The sequence below is a fragment of the Pezoporus occidentalis genome, unplaced genomic scaffold, assembly GCF_034315485.1.
Source record: "Pezoporus occidentalis ecotype Australia unplaced genomic scaffold, CSIRO_AGI_Poc_V1 ctg104, whole genome shotgun sequence".
Classification (NCBI taxonomy): Eukaryota; Metazoa; Chordata; class Aves; order Psittaciformes; family Psittacidae; genus Pezoporus; species Pezoporus occidentalis.
In genome coordinates this window covers 2463436-2478110 of record NW_026912822.1, presented here as the reverse complement: position 1 = coordinate 2478110, position 14675 = coordinate 2463436, and the positions used below count along the sequence as shown (strand labels likewise).

Below are 14675 nucleotides of genomic sequence, written 5' to 3'. Positions count from 1 at the left end.
TCAAGAAATGCTTCCTGCAGAAAGAGGACAGAAACTCCAGATAAAATGGTCAAGGATGAGCAGTGAAAATTTCCAACCTTGTATATAACTAAAGTCTAAGACGAGAGTATTCCTGCATTGTCTTCGTCCATTTCACAACAGTTTTAGACACAGCACCTAGAGCAATAAAGACAAAGCAGCATGCTAGTTCCATGTTGTACCTCTCTGTGAGGTGGTGCAGTTACTGTATTGCTGTCCTCCATCTGAAACACCTATGGGCTAGACGCTCTCACTTCCAGTTGCATGCAGTGCTGACAATCTCACTGTATTTGAAACGGTGCATGAGCAAATGGCACAGCAGTGTAAGAAAGGTGATTTATTTCTAATTGTTTTGGATATTTCTGCTCCATTTTGAGGGTTTTGGTTTAGATTTTGGTTTTTGTTTACTCTGTTATTCCTCTTTATTCCAACAGAAACACAGGATCCTAGTCAGTTCCACACATTCCCTCCTGCAAGGACTGTGGCTTCATAGTCTGTACTGGAGATAAGGAACTTACTATAGATCTTGTCTGTTCCTGAATTGCAGTCACACATACTCAACCCATAAAACAGGATGTGCTTGGAACAAAGAATGAATGGCACAGTAACACTGAATACCTGGAATCTAGTCTCAATTCTGTCACAGACTTTCTGATTTTCCCTTACCTGGAATTTTGAGGCCTTTTTTACACTTTTGCAAGTGCATTATAATAACTGTTGATTTGAATTTGATAGCAGTTAATAACTTGTACAGTTTTAGGTAATAACTCAGTTTCTAAAACTGTAGGGACTCATGGTTGCTGTATTACCTCAGCATGTTGAATCACTTTGGTTACATATGAATGTCCAACCAAAGATGTACCATTTCACCGAGGTGACTTTGAATTGTACCAAACGTTTCGTATCCTTAGGAGAGGATAGAAATGTGTCTGTATTCACAATAGCAGTTACCTAAATCTCAAACTTCCCACTTATAAAGATTGAGGGTTTACTTTCCAAATGCTAGAAAGAAGCTTCATTTGCAACTTTTGACCCTATTTTTCTGTTCTGGTCTAGCTAAGCTTGGCACAGACATATGGAGGGCATGCAGCTGAAGTAATTTCACTGTCAGTTTTATACCTCCCCTTTCTTGGTCTGGGCAGTGGAGCATTCCCCAGTAACAAGCAGATGGCCTCAGCAACTATTGTGATTATACTCAGAGCCACAAAAGCAGTTCATAATCCCTGGAAATACGGCACATGTAGTGCTTTATCTCCTCCCACCCACCCAAGCATAGGGGCTGCTTGTCCCAGTGTGACAGTATCGGGGTTATTCCCGCCCTAATTTTGCCATCTTTTAGCCTCTTTATGCCATCAGAGCCCATATAGAGGCTTATTATATTATGCAGAATCCAGGCCAGTGCATGTAAGACAAGAAGAATGCAAAACTCCTAGCGTTGTCCCATGGCTGGTCTGAACGTTGCAGAGCTGTTTCACATGCCTGCGGTAGTCCTGGGACTTCGGACAACATTCCAGGCATTTGTAACACAATTCTTTGCTTTTTTTTTTCTTTAAAGCTGTCATCAGTGGAAACCCACTTGGCCAGGGAAGAAGGAAGGGTATTGGCAAACATGTTTGATTTCCTGTCCAAAGAGCTGGTGAGGCTGCAAGAAGAACGCAGGATCCATGCTTTTGTCATGCTGGCTGAGAGGCAGAGGCGGATGCGGGAAGCAGAGGAGAGCGGACGGCGTCAGGTGGAACTGAAGCGGCGTCAGGATGAAGATGAGGTTTTCAGACAGGCAAGAGACGGAGACTGGTGGAACTGTGGGCAGTTTGTAGGAATTCCCTCCTTGTGGAAGGGGCCAGGTGAAAGGGAGCTGCTTCAGCTCTGACTCCTGTGATGGCTAGTTTTAAAATTGAGGGGAAAGGCTTCTTGAAGAGAGGGTAACTCCTTTATAAAAGAGCTGTGCCTATTAAATTAAGGATGATCTAATAACCCTACAAACAGTCCTGTTAAGCATATCGTGGATGAATGTAGGTTTCTGAATTTCCACAGCATAAACCTATGGAGAACAGATACACCTAGGTCATCTTTAGGAACAATGTTTTGTCAGTACTTGGTCCGTCCAGCAGAACTATTAGGTGTTCTCCCAGGAAGGATGCCTTTAAGCAAGGTTTTGGAAACATTTTGCCCTCCAAAACTGGACTGCAAGTAATAAGAGGTACAAAAATTTTTCTGAAGTAATGATAATGGATAAGATAACCTCCAGAAACAAAAATCCTGAATTACCTTATTCCATAACTATTCTATAGTCCTGTGCCTATTCCCTAGCTCCTGACTGCATGAAGCATATTTTTCCCAGTTGAAAGGAATGAGTGGGAGCCTAATTGACTAAACCAATAATTTTCAGACTTTGTGGGAGGAGGTTAATACCAAGAGAGTCTGGCATCATGTTTATTTTTCTTTTAATTTTAGCTGCTTCTCTTATCTTTTCTGCTTCTCTGAGTGGGAAGCAAGGATGGTCAAAGTGCTATAAGCTTATATACCCTTCAGACTAGCAGAATGAAAACACTTAGATTCTCTGCTCTACAACCATTATAAAGAAGCCAATAATTTTATCTTGGTTTTATTTATGTTACCTTGACTGGCTTGATGGAACCTTTTTCTTCAGAACTTGCTTGAATGAAAGCTGATTAACTTACTGAAGTCAATAGCAATGATTATTATTTGGCTGTTATTACTCAGGGGACCATGAGGAGACCAGAGAACTGACGAAGCAACTGCCATTGCATTCACAAAACTGACCTGCTGCAGCAGAACTGGATCCGTGGATAAATTTTCCTTCCACCACTGGTTCTTTCCTGCCCTTGTTTCTGTTCAGTTAGGCAGAGGAACAACATGTTGGTGTTCTCTTCCAGGTGGTGAAAGTGCACCAGAGCACTATTGACTCCTACTTGGAAGACATTATCCTGAGTAGCATGGAGGACACAGCTGAAGAGCAAGCCAGGGAAGAGGTTCAGAGAATGGCTGTAGAAATCAATGACATTGCTTATGAAATGGAAAGTCGGTACGTTATTAAACAGCACATTGGAAGCTGTTCACAGCTGTTTAGAACCTGCCTGCCCATCTGCATCTGTGGTTACATGTATAATCTAAGACATGGGAAAGGCAGAGCAATACTGTTCATGATCGCTTTGTTAGTGTGACTGCTGTATGGGAACCACACTGTTACTATCTGGTACGCACACATTAAGTCAATCGGAGCCTTATTTCTATACAGCATGTGCCAGATTCTCTTTGCAAATCACTTGTGGGATCTGTGAATCACCCTTTTTAGGTTCCTCCATGCCAATGTGATGCTGTGACTGAGCTTTAAGTGAATCTGGGAACTGCCTAAAGCAATACCCATTCATACTGGTCTTTTCATTTATTTACACTACTACAGAAAATCCATTTGAAAGAGATGCTAAAAGATACAGCTATACAGGAGCCTTCCATTCTGGGGTGGCTGTTCTTTAAGAAACTGCTAGTTTCCATGGGGGTCAGTCATACTGATGGCTGTCTGACAAGGCATTTTGAGTAGAGTAAGTTGTTGAGAACACCACAGTGTTTGGCTGGGGCATCAGCAGTGAATACTTTTTAGGACCTGCCAAACCTCCAGTTCAGTTTCTATGCTATTTTTTTGGAATTGAGCCATAAAAATCCCAGTGACACAGTGACTCTCCTATGGTACAGCAGCTGTGTATTTTGTAACTAGATGAATACAACCAGAATGTTGAAATCCTTGGGGAGAATGAAGCGTAGATAATGCATGCAGCCCCTGGGCCAACTGGGAACCCACCAAACACTGGTGTGGAAAAGAGCATGGGCACCAGCCAAATACAGAGTCACAAAAGGGAGAAATCAGCAAACTCAGCAATGGGCCAAAGACTAAACTGACAAAGATACAAACCCCCAGAGGTATCTGCACGTCTAACTCAGTCTGTCATCAGTGAGAACTGGGTTCCTAAATACCTTTGAGCATAAGGAGTCTAGGGTGATCTTATTCTCTGGAAATACTGCTTTCCAATGCAGTATTGACAGTGCAGCACAAAGGGGAATTGTCACTGTCACCTATTTGTAGGATAAAGAGAGACCCAGCTTACAATTGCTGCCATGACAATACACTCCCTTGGAAAGAGTGGGAATATTTGCAAGGGAGTCTCATGTTTGCAGAGGTGATCTGTAAAGAAAATCAAAGTACTAACACCACTCTGCGTCTGTTCTGTAGTCGAACTCACCTACAATCAGAAGAGATTGTAGCAGAGATGGTTTATGATTTCCTCATCCCAGAAGCTGAAAAAATGTCTATCAGAGAAAAAGGTAAGGAGTCCAGTAACTTTGTTCTCTTTGTGAGCTGGTTCACCCTCCTCACTCTAGCGCACTGAAAGGAAAGGTGCAGTGCCAAGAGTTGTCCCATTTCTCTGAGATTGCTCTTTTGCACTCTGCAGGTAGAAAGTTAAGCCCTTTGACCCTTTATCACCAATTTCTCATGAGCTGTAGTCTTTTTAAAAGAGTGGCCTGACTTCAGACTTGATGTAAGGTCTAGGCTGTGCTTTTGCCAAGAAAGGTTAGACCAGATGATTCTTGAGGTCCCTTACGAATTGGTAATAATCTGTGGTAAGTTTGGTTTATCTTCAGTAATAAACTACATGAAAAGCAGCAGCCCCTTGCACCTTCAAAAACAAACTGGGAAGTGCCTTCAAGTAGCATGGCTGTGAATTGTCTATTATATGGCAATTTCTAAAAGCTGTGTAAAACTTTAACAGGCAGATTACTTAAATATATGCCATACGTGGAAGGAATATTATATGCTTTTCTGTGGTCTGTCCCCTCCCCACACTGGTTGAGAGCTAGAAGCAAAGTTAAGGGTTTAGGATTGGCTGTACTGGCATCATGTTTTAAGTAGATAATCTTGCAGTTATAAAGGATGCTTCATTTAGCCAAAATGGAATATTATCTGTCAAAATACAGAGAGGAAGGCCCTGGAAACCTGTATTACATTAAGTATAATGAATAAATGGCTGTTCTTAACTGGGATGTTTCCACTGACCAGCATGCTCAGAAGACCGTGGCCAAAAAGTCACCCACAGAAAGTGGGTATAAGTAAAGCAGCTGTGAAACAATAGGGTCTGAAGTGGTCCTTGCTGCACTGTATTTCTCTGACTTGAGAACAAAGGCACTTCATTGCTTTTTATTGCTTTGTGAATGAAAACACAAACCCTGCAAACACATTTTGCAGTATCTGAGTTGTGAAAACTCTTTTTTTTACTTCCTAGTTTGTGTATTTGTCACAACAACAGTGTCTATTCAGCAGATGGCAATTCTGCATAAGCTTAAATCAGCTCCCTCCTCCTTAGCCCTCCTTCTGCAAGCCTACCAAAGCAGGTGATGTAATTTTAGTCAATGAAGCCTGCAGCCAGGGCACTAACACACACAGGTTGGCTTGCCTCAGAAAGAAAAACAGGAAGAGAAGATCTGGAGATGGCCTGGGATTCTGGACATACAGAGGTACCACAAAGGAAGACGATACGTACTGGGTTTAAATGCAACAGAAGCTAGCGAACAAAGCACCTCAGAAGCACTCCCAAGCAACAGAGGGGAAAGAAAATTCAAAATCTGTGCTAATTACAATGGATTTGCCTGGAAAGCAGAGCTAGACCCCATACAAAATTAAAGTGGATGCTGGTTGAAGAGCCAGAGCAATAGGTGACAAAGTACAAGAGCTCCTTCAAACGTGGTAAAGCGAAATTCGCCACAGTATTCTTGTGACAGAAGACACCGAACGTCAGGAAGAGACCTGGCTCATACTCTCTTCTGCTATTGTTGCATGGGTGGAGGGTACTCCATACACTTAAAAAATAGCTGGTCTACCAAATGCACGCTGTGATGAACACACCCTGCCATAAACCTGCTGCACACCTTCCCTGATACCTTCAGAGAAGAATTGGTAACTATTCCACGTAAATCCAAAGGAAATAATAGTATCAAAGAATGGCATTAGATGTGAGCATATCAGTGTATTGCATTTCTGTGGCAGCTTTTAAAGGTTTCCCCATAGCGAGCCAGATTATTAAATACAAAACCATGTTTTAGCAACCTGGGCCACACTTGAGCATACACCTTCCTTGAAACTAGCAGGAGGTGATCTGAGAGCACAGTTGTCTGCCCGGCCAGAGGAGCAAATCCATTTGTTGAACAAAACTTTGCAGGCTTGCACGTCCAGTCTTTGCCTACATTTTAGCTTCCCTTTAAACATCTCTATTTTGCCATTACCTAGTCTTTTCTTATTTTTTTATCCTCTTTTTGCCATATTCCTATGCATAAACCCAGGGATTATCCAATACTGGCTCACCTTCAAACCCCTCTGCACCTCACTTCTGAAACCTCCCTCAGTGGAAGTACAAGTCAACATGCTGATGTGAAAAAAATAGCATTTAAAAGGACAATCACTCACCAATTTGAGCCTGCTTTCTTTTAGATGGCATTCCCTGTGGATGGAGGAAGGGACTACAGCAATAGCAGGAGAGTATTCCCAGTATAGCTGATGCATGATTGAAGCCAAAATGCTTTGGGTAGAGAAAGCTCTCCTGGGAACTGAGAGCTGGCTGGTGAAGGTCAGCTTTTCAAATACAGGCAAGATCCGGTTGCATTCATTGTTGACAAAATGGACCTGGGAGATTGATAAACATAAACAGGATGGATTAGGAAGGTTGAGCAACTGATTCAATGACAGTATTCAGAGCTGTATGACAGCATGCAAGGCACCAGTGGTTCACATTCACAGTTAAGGTACAGCTCAGCCTTATGAAACAAACAGACCAAAGCACCAAGGAAGTCTTAGACTTTTGCTGGGAAGTGACCTAAAGACAGCCATAGCTCTTTCCTGCAACATTCCCCACACCCTACTTGGAAGCATGCAGTATTTCAAGCTGCATGATTTTTTACCAGCATCAAGTCTAGAGTGAGAAAGAGGGAACAAAGAAGAAAGAAGAGGAATGAAGAGAATTGTAGGATGAATGTTTTAGCATGGGTAATTATTTCCTAAGAGGTGGGCTGGAAATATATACAAATGAGATTGGATGAAAACTGTAAAACACAATAAAGAACAACCCTGCAGTAGAAAAAGGGAGATGTTAAGGTAGGTAACTTAATGTATCTCTAGTGTCTCCAAGTCTTACTCTGAACTCAGTAAGGGTTTCTCATTGCAGGCAAAATCATAACACAGGAGAGGGCCGATGTCAGCTCCAGATTTGTAAAGGTCTGCTGCAGCTAACAGACACTGAAGGAGCACTTATTTTAAAGCCTGATAACACATCCTGGGCAGTTATGCCCTAAGCTGGAAAGGAGAACCCTGTTTCCCACTGGGGGGGTTAGTCTTCAAAGTGAAATGCAAAGTTGGTTGCTGCTATTAGGTGGCAGTAGAACACTTTCAGCCAAAGTTAGAAGGGCGTGATTTCTTTCTCCTGAGATAGGCTTCTCCACAGCTGCAGGAAGGCTAAAAGCTGTCCTTCCCTTCTCCCCCACGGAGAACACTTCTCTGCACATTTCCAAGTAAAAAACCTTACCTCTTTTTATGCAGTGAGGCAGTGTCAAAGAAAACACATCTATGCTGCTCATCAGATCATCCACAGGGACACAGAGAGGGTAGTGGCTGATCTGGCACGGCATCAGGAGACATCTGCCAGCAAGATAAAGGGAGACCTTCCTGCTGGGACAGCCAGCACTGCCGTGAGTGAGACAGCTGCTGGCCCAAGTGCAGCTGACAGCACTTGCTCTGCCACAGTTGCAGAGGAACTAGCTAAACCGTGTGAAGAAAGCGCAGGGCAGACAGCAGATGACCCTCCTGATGGACCAGGCAAGGATCCCACAGCCTCCTAAAGACAGAAGATGTGCAAGGTGAGTTTTCCTTCCCCCCGTGACTGGAACTTGGAGCATGCTGAAGGAGAGGGAGCACACTGTATTTACTTTCTACAGGGCAATTGGAATGGAATCCTCTCTCCCCCTTGGGCTGTCCCTCCTGCTGCCTGCTGGCAATGCTGTCCTGGAACCACTCTGTATACTTTCTGGTGTGACAGTCCCAGTCCAACCCCCTCCCCAACCAGGTTTGGACCTCATTAGCTATTTTTAGCTATTTTTCCTCTTCTAGTTTTTAAGAGAAGCTTAAGTGAGAAAGCACTGTTGGCGTTTGTTTTCCTGGCACAGACCAATAAAGACCTGCACCTGGGCTTTTCATGGTATATCCTTGAATCAGTAATATTAAATGAAACAGTATACCAGAAATGGGGAATTTTGAGTTAAGACCATACACAATCTTTACTCAAGCATGTCCCACTGATTCCCTAAGCGGAGTAAAAAAGAATGGCTTCCTGCATTAGCACTGCTGTTAAGGAAGTGTTGAATGAATTAAAATGGTCAGATACCACATCATCTTTTCACATAATTATTCCTTCATAAAGAAGAGGTGCCCTGACCTCATCAGAGTGGTTCCTGCCAACCAGGCAGTGTCTAGCACTAGTAACTAAGGCCAGGTGATAGCAGAATGGTTCTTGGGCAAAGAACCCTTTAACCAGTGCTTATGTTTTTTCCTGAAATTTTAACCTTTGGGCTGACTTCTTGCTTTTTAACATTCCAAATGAGGCCAATTCTAGACAGAATCCTCTTTTTCCTAACACAGTGTCAGTCACCCTGGTTTTCCAGCTCCAGGGGCTAGGCAGAAAGGGTGCTGATTTTGCCCTGTTTGCAAGCATCAGGATGTCAGACGGGTGCAGAGCATCTGATCACAGAGCTGTCAGGGACTAGCTCAGCTCTCCAGCACTCACCTGTCAAAATTCCTGAGCTCTGTGGGTTTAGCATCTGAAAGGTACAGTTACACTGATACCAGCATCAAAGGCAGGAGCAAGCACAGCCACACCACCACTCCCAAAATGCTTACTCACTGATGGCTACAACTTCTGCAGCAGATAGCAGTATTAGCTCTTAGTGCTAACGTGGTAACGGGCTGATCTCTGTGTACTTCCATCATTTCTCTGGAAGAGACTTCCCGCTTTGTGCTGGGTCTGTGAGGCCTCAGGTATGGTGGTCCAGCTCACTCATCCTGAACATACAGCACTGCTCCTTCAGAACAAAACCAGCAGCTGGTCAAAAAATCAGGCTTATGAGTGCAATCCTGGGGAAAAAAATGTGTCAGCTTTTGTTTTCTGGATCAGGCTGGGGAGGGAGGAGAAGAGAGGAGAAAAGGAATCCGAGTACCCCTGTATTCCAGTGAGCTCTGAATAAGAATGGGAGAGGGGAAACAGAGCTGCATCAGGAAACCACTGCTGGTCTCCAGGTCACTAACCAGAGGCAGCAGGTGGGGTCAGGCAGCCTCTGCAAGCACTGCAGGATCTAGCAGGAGTCAGAGATGGGTGATGAGCTCTGGTTAGGACTCTGTGAGGATGATCCCATCCCCTGAGGGTTTGGGGATTTGGGAAAATCCACATAGCTCGTCGTTAAAAAGGGAAGGTAGCAAATGCAAAACACAGAGAGAAACACTGCACAGTGTGGGAGGAGCAGCTGTTCAGGGATCGGCTCTTTTGCCTCGGGCCACCCTGGACAAATTTAGCCTGATTGAGAGAGGGGGGATAACATGAATCACAAGGTCCGGTGTAATAGGAGAGACATGGAAAACTTGATGCAGCAGAAGAGTAGAACTGGAAGACCGAGCCATCAAGGCATTTACTGTATGTCTGGGATGGCATGTTGAAATTAGGCATTCTCCATGGGTGCAGTTGGATGTGGTTCTAGAAAGACAAGAAGCATTCCAGCAGGTCTGGGATGCGGGTTGAAGTGTTCTGGTCCCCTGGGAGACACAGCCCTCTGCACCACAGCGAGAGGTCAGGGGACTCCAGATGCTATGCACAGGCTGAGCTATAAATGTCTTGGCTCCTGTTATGACTTAAGGGACATCGTCAGGCTAAAGCCATCTTTTCCACATGACATTGCCTCGCGTGTAAACTGAAGGCCATGGCAGGATTCCTGCAGGAAGCTCTGCTCTAGAAACTGCTTCCAATCAGCATGTGCAGGTGTTTTTTTCAGGCTTTACAGAATGTGCTTTGAGAAGGAAAACGAGCATGGTGAGAGGGAATTGGGATCATAAATCAACAGCACAAGAATGCACCGTTCCTTCTCACAGCAGGAGCCAGAACAACCCTGGGGAGGAGCCTGTACCTGAAACAGGCACAGCACATGCCTCCAGGGCTGCACCAGTACAGTGGAAACAGGGAATTCTGCTCATACCGCTTTTCCTTCCCCAGCTGCCGGGCAGAGGGAGCCTGGTTGTGCTGCCCTGCAGCTCCTGCATCCCAACAGGGGTGGGAGACCAAAGCCTGGGGGGTCACTGCACTGCGGGAATGCTGCAGAATCGGCTTCTTGGCCGACAAGCGAACAAATGAGGTAATGAATGAATGAATGAATGCAGAGTGTCCCAGGTCTTCCCTGCTGATATCCCCCTGATCCCTGCTCTTGCAGTGTGGAAGGAGGAAATCCTGTAGCAATCATTGCAGTTCAGACCAACAAAAATGACTTTCAGTAGGACAACTGGAAGCCAACACACCTTTTTCATGGAAACCTAGAATGGTTTGGGTTGGAAGGGACCCTAAAAGCTCATCTGGTTCCAACCCCCTGCCACGGGCAGGGACACATGCTTGGAGTGTGAACACCACCAGTGCTCTCAATGCAGATGCAGCAATCAGCCTGAAGGGTGTCACCGGTGCTCTTATGCAGCCCCTATACTGAAAGCACACTAAACCACCTCCTAAATACCCTTTTTGGGCAGCATCTTCTCATACACCATTTTACATCACTAAAGCAGCTGCTCCCACCAGTGTTACGGAGACTGGAAAGCTGCATTCCCTCCTTTCTCCTTAAATTGCAGCAGGATCAGTCCCAAGAACAAATCTCCCTTAATTACTGAGCCAGAAAAAGCCCTTCCCTTGAAAGCCTCTTGCAATCCCCATGCTGGTTCCTTACCTACTGAAGCCTTTCTCCACCTGCCATGTCATTTTTCTGCCTCCAGCCAAATGCAGACCATTTTTCATTGCTGTGCAGGCCCCAGATCTGTTGTCTCCAGCACCAACAGCTGACACGGACCAACCTGTTCCTTGCCCTGGTGCCATGAAACAAAAGTGCTGGGGGGAATGAGGTGTCACTGAGATGGTCCAAAGACTCCCCCAGCTGGGAGTCCCTTCATTTCCCTAGGCTGGTAACAGATGACAGCATCCCAGACAACATCAATGATCAAAAGCAATGAGCAGAAATGGCCTCACAGAACCTGGTTTCACTGTCTGCCTCCTGAGCAGCCTTGCCTGGTAAAGGTTTTGGTTACAGGAAAGCGCTGCAGAAGGGAAGAGGAGGAGCTGCTTGCTCTTGTGCTGTAGGAAACGTAGAATCAAGCATAGAATCCCAGAAACATTTAGGTTGGGAAAGACCTTTAAGATCATCATGTCCAACCATTCCCCCAGCACTGCTGAATCCACCACTAACCCATGGCACTGAGGGCTTCATCTCCATCGCTTTACCGCCAGGGATGGTGACTCCAGCACTGCCCAGAGCAGCCTGTTCCAATGCCTGACAGACCTCTTCGGGAAGGAATTGTTCCTCATCTCCAATCTATCCCTCCCCTGGCACAGCTTGAGGCCGTTTCCTCTTGTCCTGTCGCTTGTTACTTGGGAGAAGAGCTCGACCCCACCTCCTCCCAGCTTTGAAGAATGCTTTGAGGAATGATAATGGGGTTGCCTATGCGCTGGTGAGAGAAGGACGAACACATTTTGCTTCCTCTCAAGCCCACATGGCCTTCCCACTCCGTATCTGAGCCCAGCTCGCTCCCTGCAGCCATGGCCTCCCTCTAACAAGACCTGCCATGTGTCTGTGTCAGTGGCTGGCTTCTGGACACCACAAACACTCACCACCTGCAGGGCCCATGGCTCCCGGCTCTGCCAGGCACCTCTGCCCAGGGCTAAGGCTTTCTTTGCCTCCGGCTACATTTCCTCACTGTGCAGAGAGTGAGGGGGCTCTGCAGCCTGCCCAGGGCTTGGGCTCTCCTGACAGATCACCCCGGCCGCACACAGCCTGCTGCAGCCCCTCACAAGCTTCCACAAGGGAAGAAGTTGCTCATTCCCCGCTTACCTTGTCCTGGAGGAGCCAGCCTTGTCTCTGGAGAGCACAGAGAGAGATCAGTGATGCAGAGAGCAGGGAATCCCTGAAAGAGAGAACTTGAACTCCATTGACTGCATGGGAGAGCTACCTGGCTGCGTGCAGACTCTAAGGGGGCAGTAGGATGTACCAAGCAGAAAACATCCGTGCCAGGACACCAGGGGTGCGCTGGGTGTGCAACAAGGTCAGGACCGCACCTGCATCGACGAAAGCCTCAGCGCTCTGTGATGCTCACACCAGGACCGGAGCCCAGGGTCCCTGCCATGCCCCACGCGGTGCTGCTCCCCACACCCTTTACTTCCTCACCAGAGCCTGGGGCTGGCAGCAGCTTGGGTCTGACCCTGCAGCCCTTGGGCATGGCTGGCTGAGCAGAGCAGCCCTACCCTCCCCAGGAAGGCCCCAAGGCCAGCAAGGGAACACTGGATAACCCAGCCAAGCCCTTCCTAGGACCAAGGGAGGGAAGCGAGATTCAAGACCGGCTGGTGAGGTTGTGTGCAACGTGCTGAGCTCGCTGCCTCCAGGGCTTGCTGCTTCAGGCACAAACACCGTGCTCCCACTCTCCCCTCCACATTCTGATGCTTGCTTCCCTCCTGCTTTGTGGCTCTTGTTCTCCCACAGAAAGCGACCCGGACCTTTCTACCAGCAGCCTGTAAGCTGCCACCTTCCAGATAACAAACACCAGTAGCCCTGACATTGACTTTTAATTCCAGCCCAGATGGCTGCAAGGTTGGTTGATAAAGGCAAAGCATGTCAGTGGAGCAGACTTTTGTACCACATTCAGCGTGGTGCTGCTGTGTGTTTGGATTAGCATCTAAAGTCATTCAAAGGTGTCGGTGACTGACAGCTCAGTGCATTTGAACCTGGTTTACAAGTAGATCTTGGGAGGTATTCTCACATAGGGAACAGTGACAAGGTAACTGCTGCCTGGAAGGTTGTGTGGGAACAGGCTCTTGATGCTAATGTGTTTCATGTTATGTTTTAAAAGGACGATTGGAATGAAAATACAGAAGTCTCATTGCTAATGTTCACAAGAATTACAACTGGAGGGAGCAATGGATAAAGTGGACAACTGCAGCCTCCACACAGAGGGGTAAAATGTAGTCCTCAGGCAAGGAAACAACAGCACCAGCTGCAAGGTGCTCTCTAGTACATCTTTGACAGTAGGGAGACTGTTGTAGGAATCCTCTGCCTGGTTTTGGTACCTGCTGTTTAAGGAGGGTATTAAAAGCTGTTGTAGAGGAGATACAATTAGAAAGATGTAAAGGAGGCAAAGTTCCCCTTCCAGTCAGCTTAACAAGAAGTTACGTGGTGACTGGGTCCTGCTCAAGGGGCCCTGACCTTCAGAAGAGAGACCAGAGACTGGAGCAGAGGGTTCCTGTGCAAACACAGTGAAGGATGGGAGCCCACAGCTTGCATTCACCCTGGGAGAAGGCCAGGAGAGACAGAAGACCTCAGCGCCCATGTCTGGAGGAGAAGTGCCCAAGGATAACTCACCACCACGCCGAGTTCCTGCGGATTGTGATGAGCAGTGGCAACCTTCAAATCAATGAACTCACCCAGCGAGGTGCTGCAGTTCAGGCAGCGATGCCTTTGCCGACGTAAGCGGCCACCCTCAATCTCAGGGGCCAGACTTGTCGAGCAGAGCAGCTCTGGTCTCAGCACGAGGTCCCGGGACTGATGTAAGTGAAGTGATGGCATCACTGCTTCTGGTGCTGCCAGGCTGTGGTCAGCTCCGTGGTCCCCTTGCCCAGGTAATCCAGTGCAGGGCTGAGTGGTGGGGGCTGAACAAAAGCAGACCCATGGCCCCATGGCTGAGCCGGGGCTGGCGCTGCTCTGGGGGGCACAGCTTTGCCTGGGTGCAGGCAGCACGACCACCACACCAAGGTGCTGTTCGGAGGCGGCTCTCCCCATGGCCCCAGCCCTGGGCATGGCCGGGCCCTCCCTTCCCGCCCCGCTCCCACCTCTGCAGCGGAACCGCGTGCCGGGCCCGGGAACAAACCAGGAGGAGGCTCTCTGCAATAGAAATCTGTTTTTTATTGAAGCAGCAGTCACACGACCTCGCATCTAGCCTTTAGGATAGCGACAGAGCGGCCCCGGCCGGGTCACAGAGCCCAGAACAAGGAGGTTTGTTTCATCTTTTGCGCTAATAGACACGTCATGGTGAACACACACATCATCCAGTACCGGCAACCCAACCCAGAGAGAGCTACTGCTGATTTGCTGGAGGAACGGTCCACTGGACGTGGTCTCGACAAACTTTACAGATCACCACCAAAGAACATTACTAATGGGATCCAATGATAAAAAGAAAACCAAACCCCAACCAACCATGAGCGCAGGGTTCAAAGCCAGCCGTTTACACAGGTGCTTCAGTTCGTATCTATAGGTGGACGGCGAAGGAAGATTGTTTGGGTTTAATTTGAAGTTATTTGTGTCCCAGGGTTCCT

At 47.0% G+C, this 14675-nt stretch overlaps 1 protein-coding gene across 1 annotated transcript in view; it reads left to right on the top strand.

Moving 5' to 3' along the window:
• The window catches only part of CFAP91 (cilia and flagella associated protein 91), a 37998-nt gene extending 23964 nt beyond the window's left edge, over positions 1 to 14034 (top strand). The window contains exons 14-18 of the mRNA XM_062618775.1: positions 1574 to 1795; positions 2916 to 3064; positions 4268 to 4359; positions 7619 to 7935; positions 13214 to 14034. Coding sequence (XP_062474759.1) covers positions 1574 to 1795; positions 2916 to 3064; positions 4268 to 4359; positions 7619 to 7917 — 762 coding nt within the window. The 3' untranslated portion in view covers positions 7918 to 7935; positions 13214 to 14034. The remainder of the gene's footprint in view (positions 1 to 1573; positions 1796 to 2915; positions 3065 to 4267; positions 4360 to 7618; positions 7936 to 13213) is intronic.
• The last annotated feature ends 641 nt before the right edge of the window (positions 14035 to 14675 follow it).